Source organism: Salvia splendens, chromosome 22 (genome assembly GCF_004379255.2).
Source record: "Salvia splendens isolate huo1 chromosome 22, SspV2, whole genome shotgun sequence".
Taxonomy (NCBI): Eukaryota; Viridiplantae; Streptophyta; class Magnoliopsida; order Lamiales; family Lamiaceae; genus Salvia; species Salvia splendens.
In genome coordinates, this window is record NC_056053.1 from 4907483 (window position 1) to 4921712 (window position 14230).

The 14230-nt window shown below is 38.3% G+C and overlaps 3 protein-coding genes across 3 annotated transcripts; all 3 read left to right on the top strand.

Annotated features, from left to right (window-relative positions):
* On the top strand, positions 1-6978 carry LOC121786624 (ribonuclease 3-like protein 3). Its single transcript, XM_042185259.1, has 4 exons — positions 1-27; positions 1342-1728; positions 2159-2305; positions 6718-6978. Exons 1-4 carry the CDS (start codon positions 1-3, stop codon positions 6976-6978), a joined length of 822 nt encoding a protein of 273 aa, XP_042041193.1.
* On the top strand, positions 3925-6289 carry LOC121787515. The gene is made up of 2 exons (XM_042186262.1): positions 3925-4365; positions 4441-6289. The coding sequence occupies exons 1-2, from the start codon at positions 3930-3932 to the stop codon at positions 6084-6086; spliced, it is 2082 nt and encodes a 693-aa protein (XP_042042196.1). The 5' UTR covers positions 3925-3929; the 3' UTR covers positions 6087-6289.
* Positions 6979-8479: 1501 nt separating the features above from the next.
* Positions 8480-11670, top strand: LOC121787516. The gene is made up of 3 exons (XM_042186263.1): positions 8480-8863; positions 9282-10580; positions 11277-11670. Exons 1-3 carry the CDS (start codon positions 8681-8683, stop codon positions 11502-11504), a joined length of 1710 nt encoding a protein of 569 aa, XP_042042197.1. The 5' UTR covers positions 8480-8680; the 3' UTR covers positions 11505-11670.
* Positions 11671-14230: the final 2560 nt, after the last annotated feature.

The window sequence follows — 14230 nt, forward strand, 5'->3', positions numbered from 1 at the left end:
ATGAGCATCTATCGGAGAATCCATCTTGTAATGTATTATACATGTATGTATTTCTATATTTATTTTTTGTAGATTTTTTGTTTGTGTGTATTATACAGTTGCTTGTATTTAAACAGGTGGTTTGTTAAGCCTTCAAATTGCACATAGATACTGAATAAAACGATAGTTTCAGTTGTAGGTTGCACTTTACTATATATTTTATTCTGTATTGTATTTTCTCCACTAATATAGTGGAAAAATAATTGAAACGCGAGTTTTAATGGATCATTTTCTAAAATAAAAAGCTTAGAAAGTTTTTATATTTTTAATGGACTGACTAAAATGAAAATGATTTTCATTTTAAAGCACGGAGATAGTATGTAGAAGAATGATAGAAGAAAAAAGTTATTGGAGTATGTTAGTGGAGAATGGATCCACCTCTTATTAGAAAGCAAGAAGTTATCAAAAGTATGAAATAAATTATTTTTATGAATCGAATGAAGTATTTGCTACAATATTTTGATCGCCATAAAGAGAAACGCCACATAACATGCACTTAATAACAGTAATTAATGAGAAAAAAAATTCAGTAGTGGCTCCATATCATAGTGATACTAGTATGAGATGTTGTTTCCAACCAATAAATTTTTGAGAAATAATATAAAAAAGCCCACGATCAATTAGACGTGCAAAATTTATTAAACCATTTTTATGAAAAACCGTATAATCAAAATTACCAATATTTTTTAACCTCCTATATATACTATATTGCATATTTACCAACACTTGTTATTGTTATTTTATTAGTATATCTTCTTTTTTTAATCTGTTTATGTATATAAATAAATTAATTAATAAATAAAAAAATATATAAAATATGACAATAATTTAACTTTGATTTGCATCTTAAGCTACCAGAGTGAATATATACTTGTTCATATGCACTGAAAAAGATAGAAAAATTAAATTATAGCCATGCCGTATTTTATATAGTAAGGTAAGTTATTCAATTACATAGATTTATATATAAATAAATAAATAAGAAAACGAAAATCATACCCATAAAAACACTAACTAGTGTTGTTGTATGATTATATATTTTTATTGAAGGTATATGCGATTATTATGTAATATTCATAATTAAGATAATAAAATTGTCCATAAAAGTGGTATAATGAATGTTTCCTAAATAAAACTTATTTACCCTGGTTAAAATTTTATTACCTTAATTAAGACTTATTCTCATTGAGTAATTACTTGGGGCAGCGCATTAAAAAACTATATATTCTTTGAATTACACTTCAAAACTCCTGCCCTTTTCATGCTATTTTTGCCAATTATTTTTAGTATATAAATCTGTAGATAGGAATTTCAAATTATCACAGATTGGATAGTCATGAAAGAAGAAGAGGTGCTTGTTTCGTTCCAATCCCTCTCTCTCTCTCACAAGGGCGAGAAGAGATCTCTAGGCGGGTGGATGATATTCGAGAGATCATCGGGTACGAATTCAACAACCCGATGATCTTGCAGCAAGCGTTCACGCACCACTCCTACAAGGAGAGCTGCTCCTCGCTGGACCGTCTTGCCTATATTGGTGATGCGATTTTGACTTTTGCGGTCACCAAAGACCCGGGTATGCTGACCAGGCTCCGATATGCCAACGTGGACACCGAGAAGCTCGCACGTGCCACCATGAAGCTCGGGCTGCACGAATTTCTACGCGATAACATATTTTTACTTGAGCCCCAAGTAAGTTTTTTTTTAAATAATTACTACTATTTGAAGTTTGAACAAATCCCGAATTAATTTTATTTTTTTTTATAAACTGAGAATTGTAACTGAATACCTAATTTTACTAGTACTTAATTTGACGACGCGTTATAAATTTGGCAGGTGTTTGAATTGGTAAGCCAATAAATTTGACTTTTGTTTAAAAAGACACAAGTTGTTTGGGAATTCTTATAAATTGTTGAGGTCGTTCATACTATTGAGAATGAGTCTCATTAAAAAGAAAAATATTGTGTAAAATAGAAAATTTCTAATTTTAAGAGTTGAATTAAAATGGAATAATTTTTATTTTCAAAGGAAGGAAGTTGTAATATAATTCTTGAATTTTAATAGGTATTTTATATAGTGTGAAATAAATGCGTAACGCATGGTATTTGTTTATTGTATTTAGATAGAAGAATTTAGAGAGGCAATCGCAAAATATCCTTTGCATTCACCAGGTTTAATTGATGCCCCAAAAGTGTTGGCAGACATATTTGAAGCCTTGATAGGAGCCATATTTCTTGACTGCAAAAGCTCTTTTGACACAACATGGGAGGTACTTTCCTTCTACCAAATGATTCTGATTATTTTTAGACTAAAGTCTAAAATTAATCTCGTATATTAGCTTCTGGTCCAAAATGTATGTTTTTTGTCCATATTTAATAGATTACTGATAGGGACCTCGAACCCCATGCCCAAACGACCAACTAAGCCGTGGCCCGACATCTTTTATTGTTAGTTTATTATTTAATTTCCTTGTCTAGCTATAGTATTTTTGGAACACAAACCTTGCTCCTCAAGCAAGATATTTACTGTATTTTAGCATAGGATTTATATAAATCTTTTCGGGTTTTCTTCTTGATTCTTTCCCGAATCGTAGAGTCGAATCAAGCAGGGTCAGGACTCTATAAATACTAGAGTCCATTAGAGAGTCGAAAACATTGAGAAATAAAGTATAAACTTATTCTCATTCCGGTTCTGGCGGAAATCGCCCCCTAGCACTTCAACTAGGGTTTATCTTGTTCTTCGTAATCGTTCGAGTGCTCTATTACTGATCGATAGGATACAACATCCTATCAACTGGTGCTTCCATTGTTTACTCTTCCTCCATCCAAATCTCTCAAAACTCACGACAAAATCCTCACAATCTCAATCCATACTCCAATCATCACAGCCACGCAGCCACCGCTTGTTTCCATGGCTTTTCTCCAGGAATCTTTACAACAACATGCTCTCCGTGAGATCCTCGTGGACTTGCGCCAACTGGTTGCTGCTCATGGCGAATTTCTAGCCAATTTCAGACGTCATACACTGACCGAGGAGCCTCCGGACAGCCTTGCCGAGCGCTCACCTTCACATCCACCGTGGCACACTCGGCCGCCGGCCCAGCATCCAGTTGCAGAGCCTCCGCGGTGTTGGACACTTCCCCCGTCAATCACACAGCCGCCGCCGGGATTCAAGGCAGAGCCCTTACCGCGCCTTCGCGTCGATCCCCCTCGCTTTATCGGCGAAAATGCTCAGGATTGGATTTATAAAATCCAACACTACTACAATAATCAGTACATGCCGCTCCATGATCGTTTATACCTGACCCAATTCTTGTTTGATCATCCAGCATCGGAGTGGATGACGTACTGGGAGGCAAACAATAAAGGCAAAGTGTGGGACGATTTTCTATTGGCAGTCCGTTACCATTTTGCTCCGGGATTCACTGTGGAGGTCGACGATGAAGAGCAATTAGGTGGCAGTTCGTTGTGTGCTGGTATTCCTAACGAGGTGATGGACGTCGATGTTGTTTCACAAAAATTTGCATTGGAATTGGTGTCTGTTGTTGTCCCTAGCAATGTCGGCGCTCCCTCTGATGGAGTTTTCTCTCTATTGCATCAAAACTTGTTACAGACTCACTTTTTGTGACTGATCCTAGCGACGAGGCTCTTAAGTTGTGCGAGTTTTCTAGCCACGAGGTTGATGGTGATGCTGCTCTTCTTGCTGTTGAATCTGCACAAATAGATGCACAATATGTGGCAACTCCTACACCATCCGATAGTGATTATACGGAGTCATGTCTCGAGCAACAAAATTTACTCGGTGTTGGTGATCAAAACTTGTTCAGATTGGAACAAACACTCACCGCCGATGGTCGCTCAATCCCTCCGCGTGTACTCAGTTTTACTGTTATCATGAATGTGAACGGTGAAGATTATGGAGTAGAAGATGGTGCGAAGATGGACTACTTAGTAAATCATGGTTTGGAGCTTCCTCATCGGGAAAAGCAAGATGAAGATTCTGTTACAGCTGACCTTGAACGAGGAATGAGATCTCAACATGTAGATGAAAGCATTCCTACTTGCTTACAGACGGGATCAGTCAAATCTCAAGTTCCGTCCCCGTGTCCGCTGAATCTTGAGATGGAGATATTGTTGGACCATTTTACGGCCAAAATGACGAAGCAACAGGGGAAGAACATGAAACAGCCTTATCACCAAATATCTGTCAGCTGCCTCCTCTCCACCAAGCTGAGCAGGCAATTTTACGCCCCTTTTTCTGTTCTCAGGTGGCATTCTAATTCCGAGCTCTATGCTAATGTAGTGCACAAAGGAGATACATCTAAGGCTGGTCATTACTACATCTTCATTCGCTTACACTCCACTGAATGGTACATATCTGATGATTTTCGAGTTTCTGCTGCAGATGGGGATGAAATTTTCGAGCAGATGGCATATATTCTGCTCTATGCTCCGCACAGCACTCTCTGGTTTACCGATTTCATTCTAGCTCTGCAGTCGTCAAATGGATTTGCTTCTTTAGTGGCATCACAACTACTCCCTACTTTTGAGCTTGGACAGGGTGATGCAACTATTTTGCCTCATGATAAGGAAGGAAACGGATCAGAGACTAATGGAGATTACAAGCAGCTACAAACTACTATTTCCTTCGTTCCTGACTTTACAGAACAGTGTCAAGATGATATTTTGGGTGGGGGAAATGGAGCTGGTGAAGCTGATAAAGGTCCAAGTTTAACCAGTGAAAATAATTTAGTTGCTGATGGAGATGAAGGTTTGTTTGCTGATGAATATTACCAATTTGCATTTTGGCAATTGCTATTTTTTTGCATATGGCTTGACCTCTCTGATGTTTTGAAAAGGAAAAAAGGCAGGGTGTTTCTAGTTTTGCTTCATGCAGCCATTTTTGATCATTTGACGGAAGTTGATAATAATGTAATCATGGTAGATGGTTTCAAATCAGAAGAAGAGAGTAGCTGGATTGATGTTGTAGCAAACTTAGGTGGGGAAATCCATGCAGCCTCCAGGGAGTTAGGAGACCATGTCGAGAATGATCTATCGCTCGATTTTGGGATAGCAGCTTGTGGGGATAATGAAAAGGGATGTCTGTTCGTTGATAACAGGAGCTTCTACAACATTGGTCTGCCGAGATCGAGGCTTATAATTGGGCCGAACATTCAGTGTTTTGGCTTGCTTGATGAGTTTGACAATTATACTATGCGGTCATGTCTCTCGAGTGCCGTAAAAGTTCAAGCAGTTGATGTGACTAAGGCCTTGCAGGAATCAGGAGGCGTAGACCTTTGCTTTCCGATTGAGGACGAGCCACTCCTACTCGGATACAATATAGATGGGGAGCTAGTTATCGATGGGTTCTTCTCTCGTCCATGGCTTCTTAACAAAAATCAGTTTTCGCTGATTCGATTATTCACTACGAGAGAGGGCATGATTGCTTATCATTGTGGTGTTTCTACGCTTGATGAGGCAGATGGGGTTGCCAGGTGTTTGTTGGAGTTCACGATAGGTGTGACGGGTTCTCTGAAGTTCGGCTCATGGCCACCGCGACTTTTCGTCATCATTGGAGGTGGTTCTGGTCTAGGAACGGGGAGAACTTGGGTTGCTGCTATAGCAGACATATGTAGGGAAGCAAATGCAATCTCAAGAGAGTTTGAAGAGGTTGTTCTCAACGTTATGCTGCTAATGATTCAAGCCCATTTATTAGTTAAAGGGAGTACAAGAGCAGTATACAATCCAAGTAAGAATCCTAGCATCAAGACCGAGTCGTCAATTAATTTAGAGAGTGCAAATGAAGGGCTAGAAGATCAAATTGGAGCAGAGATGGCAAGCTTGGAAGCTAGGCAATCAGCTGCAAAAGAAGGATACATGGCTTGTGGTACCTGTGTGTTGCTTCAATTTCGAGCTTTAGAACATGGAGTTATAAAGTTGATCTTCTGCTGCATTTTCTTCATATCCGCCTTGAGGACAAGGCGATTGTTATCGGGGAGGGAGTTAATAGGGACCTCGGACCCCAAGCCACAAGCCCAAACGACCAACTAAGCCGTGGCCCGACATCTTTTATTGTTAGTTTATTATTTAATTTCCTTGTCTAGCTATAGTATTTTTGGAACACAAACCTTGCTCCTCAAGCAAGATATTTACCGTATTTTAGCATAGGATTTATATAAATCTTTTCGGGTTTTCTTCTTGATTCTTTCCCGAATCGTAGAGTCGAATCAAGCAGGGTCCGGACTCTATAAATACTAGAGTCCATTAGAGAGTCGAAAACATTGAGAAATAAAGTATAAACTTATTCTCATTCCGGTTCTGGCGGAAATCGCCCCCTAGCACTTCAACTAGGGTTTATCTTGTTCTTCGTAATCGTTTGAGTGCTCTATTACTGATCGATAGGATACAACATCCTATCAACTACGCAAAACGTTAAGGGTCAATCACGTTTTAAAGTTTAAAATTGGTCTCGTATATTTGCACAAAATCAGTTCATATTTAACTCATTAATTAAATCAAAATGTAGTTGACCCGACAGACCAAAACATATTATCTAGGAATAGCGCACTTAATTAATACAGTATGTAAGACCAAACGTTTTTCTTAAATTAAATGTACGAGACTAATTTTGGACTTTAATCTTATTTTTAGTTGTTTTTTATAAATTTCGAAATGGCAACAGGTAGTGAAAAAGCTGCTGGAGCCAGTAATAACTACGGCAACTCTACCAAAACATCCGGTTTCGCAGCTGCTAGAACTTTGTCAAAGCAGAAGGTTGAGTTTGGAGATGAGAGACTCGTGGAGAGACGATGGAGTTGTCGAGTTTGTGATCGACGACGCGTGTGTTGGAAGAGCCGAATATAAAGCCAAGAGAGTCATTGCTAAGAACAGAGCAGCCCTCGACGCATATAACCACCTTAAACGTGACCAGGCCTTGCTTTAGGAACGTGACAATCAATTATAACGATGAAAAATGTGGTGCATTTTTTAATTATAGTTTGTTAATGTGGTGCATTTCTTCCTAATTTCTTCAATAAAAATAGAATTCAACCTGATATGGTCACTAAATTTGTTCATCTGATTCCAAACATTAACTAAACCAAATCAAAACATCTTTTTTTTTTTCAAATAAAAAGATTGACACTTGTTATGGACTCAATATCACACATTGGATATGAAAACAACTTGTGTGGGGTATATAGACTAAATAAACCATCTCTCCTAACAAGCTAGTTTTTTGGGTTGAGTTCTCCTGTTTAATCTGTATCATTGGTGCTTTCATTGAGAGCCCAAACGACTCACCGAGTAAACAACTTTCCGTGACCAATGAGTACGTTTGAGGCCGATTGGACTGTGCCCAATGAGGACACTGGCCATTAAAGGAGTGTCGAATGTTAAATATTCAATTTCCCACATTGGGTGCCCTTAAAGGATGGTCAAATGTTACATACTCAATGTTTCACATCGAGTGTGAGAACAACCGGTGTGGGTATATAGACTAAGTGAACTTTGAACTCTCTATTCTAACAGATTAGTCTTTTTGGTTGAACTCCCCACATCCAATGTGTGTACATAGACTAAATGAGCTATCTTCTAACAGACCAATCATTTGGGTTGAATTCTTCTGTTCAATATGTATCACGTTCAAATGACATAATTTTCTACTCATTTGACATATTGGTAATATATTAATCTGTTCAAAATTGTAAGTTAAATAGAAAAATGCCCAAATTTCTTAATTAATTAAATAACCGCTTCTTAAGATTTTCAAAATTTTATAATACTAGTACTAAAATTTATGTGCTAGAAAAATGATACTCACTCCATCCACGAAAAATAGGACACATTGTGAATGACACGAGTTTTAATGTGAAATTGATAAAGTAAGAGAGAAGGAAAAAAAGTAAGAGAGAAGTAGTGTTAGTGGAATGTGGAGTCCATATTATTAGTAAGAGAGAGGGAAAAAAAGTACTCCCTCCGTTCCATAGTAATGGAGGCATTTCTTTTCGGCACGAAGATTAAGAAAATTGTGTTAGGTGAGTTAAGTAAAGGGAGAATAAAGTGAAAAATGAAAAAGGTAGAGAGATGAAGAGAGAATAAAGTAAGAGAAAGTAAAGTAGGTGTGAAGAAATGTGTTGACTTTTAGACTCTATTACTATGGAACGTACTAAAATGACAAAATGACTCTATTACTATGGAACAGAAGAAGTAAGAGAGAAATAGTATTAGTTGAATATGTGGTCTATATTATTAATAAGAGCGAGGGGAAAAAGTAAGATAGAAGTTATTTAAAACTTTCCATCTTTAAATGTGCTTATTATTTGTAAAAGAAAGAGTAAAACATATGTAATGGGTTGGTCGTTTTTAGCGGGTTTTGACAATAGGCCAAATTTTCAGCCCAAATCGATGGCGTTGTTTTTTCCTCGAAAAGCCCAGATCTTTCTCGAATCAGCAATTGCAGCTAACATTTGTTTATTAGCAGAATTCTAACTTTTTTTTTGCAATTGAAATTTCAGCGATCACAGAAGTCTTTCTATCCAAGAAATCTTGTGTATATATCCTTCAATCCAAGAATTCTTGTCGGATCGATCATTTTTTTTGTTTAAAAAAGAAGTTTTATTGTGTGTCTTTGCCTAATTTGTGCAATGGATTTCGAATTGAGGAGGGCAACGGAGAAGCTGGAGAAGGAGCAAAGGGATAGGAAACAGAGGGCGAAGCTCAAGTTAGATAGAGAAAGGAAGGTCAAGCAGGAAGCTGCTCGTCAGCGGGAAGCCATAGAAGCGACTCAGCGGCAGCGCCGCCTTGATGCCGCGGAAGCCGAATCCAAGGTTCGATTTGATCTCCGCCACTGATCCTTTACTACTGCACTTCTTTTAGGGTTTAAATTCGATTTGATTTTCAGTTGGTAGAGTGCTATTCCGAGGCAGAAATTTCTAGGTTAATGAATTGCTGAAACCCTTTATGATGTTTAATTGCTGCGGAATTTTAGTGAAATGTGATCTATTGTGTGTATGTGAAGATCTCTTTCCCAATTTTGCATTCTATGACAAGAAAAGGAGGAAATTGAATATTCGTTTGTGATGAGAGATTATGTTCGTATAATTTATAGTCTAGTGATTGTATAGAATTCATGTTGGAAATTAGGATTTAGGAAATATATTTAGAAACTCTGTGGTGCTTTCTAAATCAATAACCACATGTTTTGAAGGGATTTTCTTTATGATTATGGATATGTTTCCATCTCAGGCTAATCAGCTAGCAGAGGAGAGCTCGCTTGCTGGCCGAGGAGTTATGTTCTCTCGTATTTTAGAAGCCGTGCCATATCAGGGCATTGGAGATAAGATCAAACTTCCCCCTTCCTGTTTCACTGAGCTTTCCGATCAGGGAGCTTTTGACAAAGGGCCTCTACATTTCTCTCTATCGTTGATTCACCCTGAGGGCGCTATGCATGTAGATGGCGGTGATGAAGGAACGTCCCGGATTACACATGCTGGTGTCCTCGAGTTCACAGTTGAGGAAGGTTTTGTAGCTCTTCCTCAGCACTGTTGGAGCAATCTATTCCCCGACGAGGCTCCAGGCTCTGCTGCAGTGGAAGTGCGTTATGTTTGGCTTCCAAAAGGAACATATGCAAAACTTCAATCTGTGGAATTTGGCTTCTCCGACATTCCTAATCACAAGGCGGTGTTGGAGACAAGTCTTCGACAGCATGCGACTCTTTCTCAAGGGGATCTCCTCATTGTCAATCATGGTGCACTGACTTATCATCTGCGTGTTCTAGAGCTGAAGCCTTCTCCGAGTGTATCTGTTCTGGAAACAGATATCGAGGTCGACATCATAGGTCCAGAGTCGGTCGATAACTCGAACCAGTATATTCTGAGGCCTCTCGCCTTGGGAAAGTCGGAGCAAGGAGTGGTTGAGGAAGGGAAGTACATGTATTATAAGTTCTCCTTGGACGGAGAGACTTGGGAACGAATTTCTTCCAAGGATGCAAATATTATTGTTAATTTGGAGACGCACACACAAGATGGAGACACCGACCTTTATGTTTCTAGGCATCCCCTTTTGTTCCCGACTCAGCACCAACACATGTGGTCATCTCATGATTTGGGTTCAAAGGCTTTACTGCTAGGGTCTGAGGATCAGAACTTGGGAGTAGGTACATACACCATTGCTGTGTACGGCTACAAAGGGAAATCAAAGTATGAGGTCTCAGTGAATGTTCAAGATGTTGCTACACAGAGGGTGGGGCAGCACGCTGCTTCTTCAACGTCGTCAGGGGAGGTAGATACTGCGGAGTGTAGAAACTGTAAACGTCATATCCCATCAAGAACAATTTCCCTTCACGAAGCCTATTGTAGTAGGCATAATACCAGTTGCCAGCATCCCGGTTGTGGGGTTGTTTTGAGGATCGAGGATAGTGAGAGGCATGTTCATTGTGAAAAATGTAGTAAAGCGTTCCAAAGGGAAGAGATTGAGAAACATATGAAAGTTTTTCATGAGCCGCTTCATTGCCCTTGTGGGATTGTTCTTGAGAAGGAGGAAATGGTACGAACTAAGCTCTGTGTCTTGTTTTTTATCATCTGCTCTTTGGCTTATTGTTTTGAATTCTTCTGTGGTCTCTCGTATTTTCCCATTCCCATGAGCTATATCGTGCCACTGTTTGTGTCTTTGAAATGTGCTGCATAGCTTAGCTTTGTGATGGTAGATCACTGTACACCTCTCACACACCTACACCTACCGTCTCACCCACACTGTAAATGATCCGAATACCCAATCTATTGGTTGGAGGGCTCGTGTCTTACCAACTGAACTGTATTTCATTGTCTAGTTAAGGCCTTTGTCTCACTCATAGAGGGGTCTCATAAATTATGCTAATCGCCAAAATCTCACTAACTTAGACCTGATTTTAGTCTTGAAAATGACTTATAAAATGTTTCAATAACGGCATCACCTTTAGATTTGTAGCATACCAGATGCTATCTGATGAACGGAGAAATTATTGTGGCTTGATTCATGATTTTTTTCCCCAAGAAATACAAAGAAAAGAAGCTGTTGGATATTGAAAAAAATCATGCCACCACAATATTCCCTTCATCTGATAGACTCATTTATTTTGCTACAATTCAGAACGGAGGCTGCAGTTAGACAATCTTGCATTGAGCAACGCATGTGGATCATTGTCGAATGCATAATGCAGGTGTTTTCCTTTTCGACCTGACTAATCCAATATGTACTCTGCAGGTGCAACACCAGTCCTCGACTTGCTCCTTACGCCTCATTACATGTCGGTTTTGTGGAGATATGGTTCAGGCTGGGAGGTCTGCTGATGATGCCCGAGACCGTATCAGAGGATTATCAGAACATGAGAGTGTTTGTGGCTCTAGAACTGCACCGTGCGATTCATGTGGGCGATCTGTGATGCTCAAGGACATGGATATACACCAAATCGCTGTCCATCAGAAGAACTAGTCGTCGTGGGTTGGCTCGTCCATGAGGCAGGTAGCTTCAGGTCCTAGCTGGGATGATTCAGATATGTTGAACCTCTATAATATTCACCTCTGTTATTTGTAAATTTGTACAATCTATATTTGATGGTTCACTGCTAAACCTATATGATACTCATTTTTTTACCTCACGGGTAATTCTCCTACTATAATCTTTCTACTAATTACTCTATAATACTCCATTTTTTCATTTGACTAAATTAGTCTCATTTCTATTTATTAAATTTTTTTCTTAATCTCACCTTATTTATTTAGTTTGTTTCTCTTCTACTTTATTAATAGCTAATGTTATCACCCGTGCTATACACGGGTCAAATAATTTTCACTGATTACACATTCTCAATAAATTAACATAAATAAAAAATAATGAAAATGAGTATTATTTTGTGGACTTTAAATATAAAAAATTGTACTACTAATAACACTATTTTAGACCATTACAAATGTAAAATTAAATAAATCGAAAATTAAAGTAACATAGAAATGTTGGTTAGAACAGTTTTGTATATTTTTCGAACAGAATAATAACACTTTTTCACAACGTCTAGCGTTCAATCGCTATGAGTCACCGACAGCGAGTCAACGTGCTTGAAGGTGGCGTAACCAATCAACCTCCTTTCCGTCTCTCCTGTTTTCTCTTCGCCATGGTCTCGGTTGTCCGAAGCTGCCATCCACCACCTGCATTGCCATTGTTGTTGCCACCTTTCATCGCAAAACCCCTTTTATGCACACCTACATATATACACACAGATGGAAAAAAGAGAGATAACATAATGTAATCGTCTCCTCTAGGTTTCTTTTTGGTCTGCCGAGAAATTCCTCCCTTTAAATCACCCATTAAAGTGAAGTTTGGAAGCTTAAATCTTGAATTATTTGTATCTAGTCAATTCCTGCCGAAAAAAGAATCATCTCTATGTCACCTTTCTTTGTTTTTGCGGTCCGCTTTCCCTTCGATTCCTCCAAAGTTGTCGACCACCGCAACCATCCGCCTCTGCGTCATCGCCCCGAACCGCTTACAAGTTTGCCTAGTGTAGGTGTAGCCTTTGGTACAGAAGCAAGTACTCCTAGTTCACAAAAATCACAATACATGGCATTTCAACTGTCATAGGAAAAAAAATCACATTATGTATATTAATTATTCCCTCCGTCCCAACTACGTTGAGTCGTATTCCTTTTTGAGATGTCCCAACTAAGTTGAGTCATTTCCTCTTTTGACAAAAGACAAAACATTCAATCACTCTTACTTTATTCTATCACCTACTTTACTCTCTCTTTATTATTTTCACTTTATTTTTCTATCATATTTTTTAACACAATTTTTTAATCTAAGTGCCCAAAAGTTTTGACTCAACTTAGTTAGAAAAAGAGGGAGTAATACCTCAAAACTTCCTCTGTAAGCCAATATTGTCAATTTAAAAAAATGTGTTGATTCTATAATGCTTTTCCAGAGAAGAAGCATAAAAACTAAAAATCATACAAAAGTAAATGAAGTTCATGTATTTTGAAAAACTTTCTTATACGCAACATTAAGAAAAATATTAATTGTCCATGACAACACCGATTTTTCACATATAACCCAACATGAGCAAGTGATTAACCTTGACTTTTATTAATAGTGTTATTGTATACAACACAATCAAAGTGCGATATTAAGGACATCCTAAAAATAAAAAAATAATCATAGCTCCTGCATAAACATATGTAAAGATAAAAAAATCAGAAATCATAATGTCAGTGACTAAAAGTAACAGTTATCAACAAATAAGTTTTACTATGAAGTTGGTCCAGAGCCTTTGTCCTAGCGGCAAAGAGCTTAGACATTATTGTATAAGGTGTCGAGATGCACCAGATTTGAGCAAGATGATTGCTAAAATCAAATCAAATAGTATAGATACAGAAGCATATCAAATATAATCAGGAAACACAAAACACATTTGTGCACAACCATATATAAAAGCACACCATGTGGGAAGATTGTCAGCCTAACTTATGAGCATCTTAGCTAACTACCGCCCTCCGAATCTAGACCATTGTGCATCTCCTCCGTCATAGCATCAGCAACCTGGCGGATCTTGGCGGTGGAAGTTCCTCAACTCCCTCATAATGGCCTCCGACTTAGCCCACTTGTGGAGCTCCTTATCTACCCTCTTGTCCCGTACAGAAAACACAGGCTCCACAACACTGCCAGCCCCACCACAACAGGCGGGTTGCTTCCTCTGTTGTCGCAGGTGAGTTCTTCACGATTTATCATGACCAATCTGCTTCATAATTTTTTTTCCAACCGTTACCTACAATCAATTCACGATTAATATTAGCAAACAAAACCATTAATTGACAGTTAAACCAATTTAAACCAAATTAATACCCCATCAATACCAATTATACCAAAATTAACCCCTTCTACACTACACCACGGTCTATACTCAGCAGATTCTCGCAATCTATAAAGAATTTTATCACAAATTTCGAATTTCACAATAAAAAAATGTCTAGTGTAAGAAAAGGAGAGAGTGCAGAGGAAGGAGCGCGACACTTCCTATATCGGTCTGAATCATGTTCAAGGTAGATTACATTCCAAATTTATCTCCTTATATCTCGAATCTCTTACAATCAAGCTCATATGATTTTGGCAGAAATCAAGATAACCACAGTCAAAAGAGTTCTCCACTTTTTTTCAACAGAGGTAAAAAT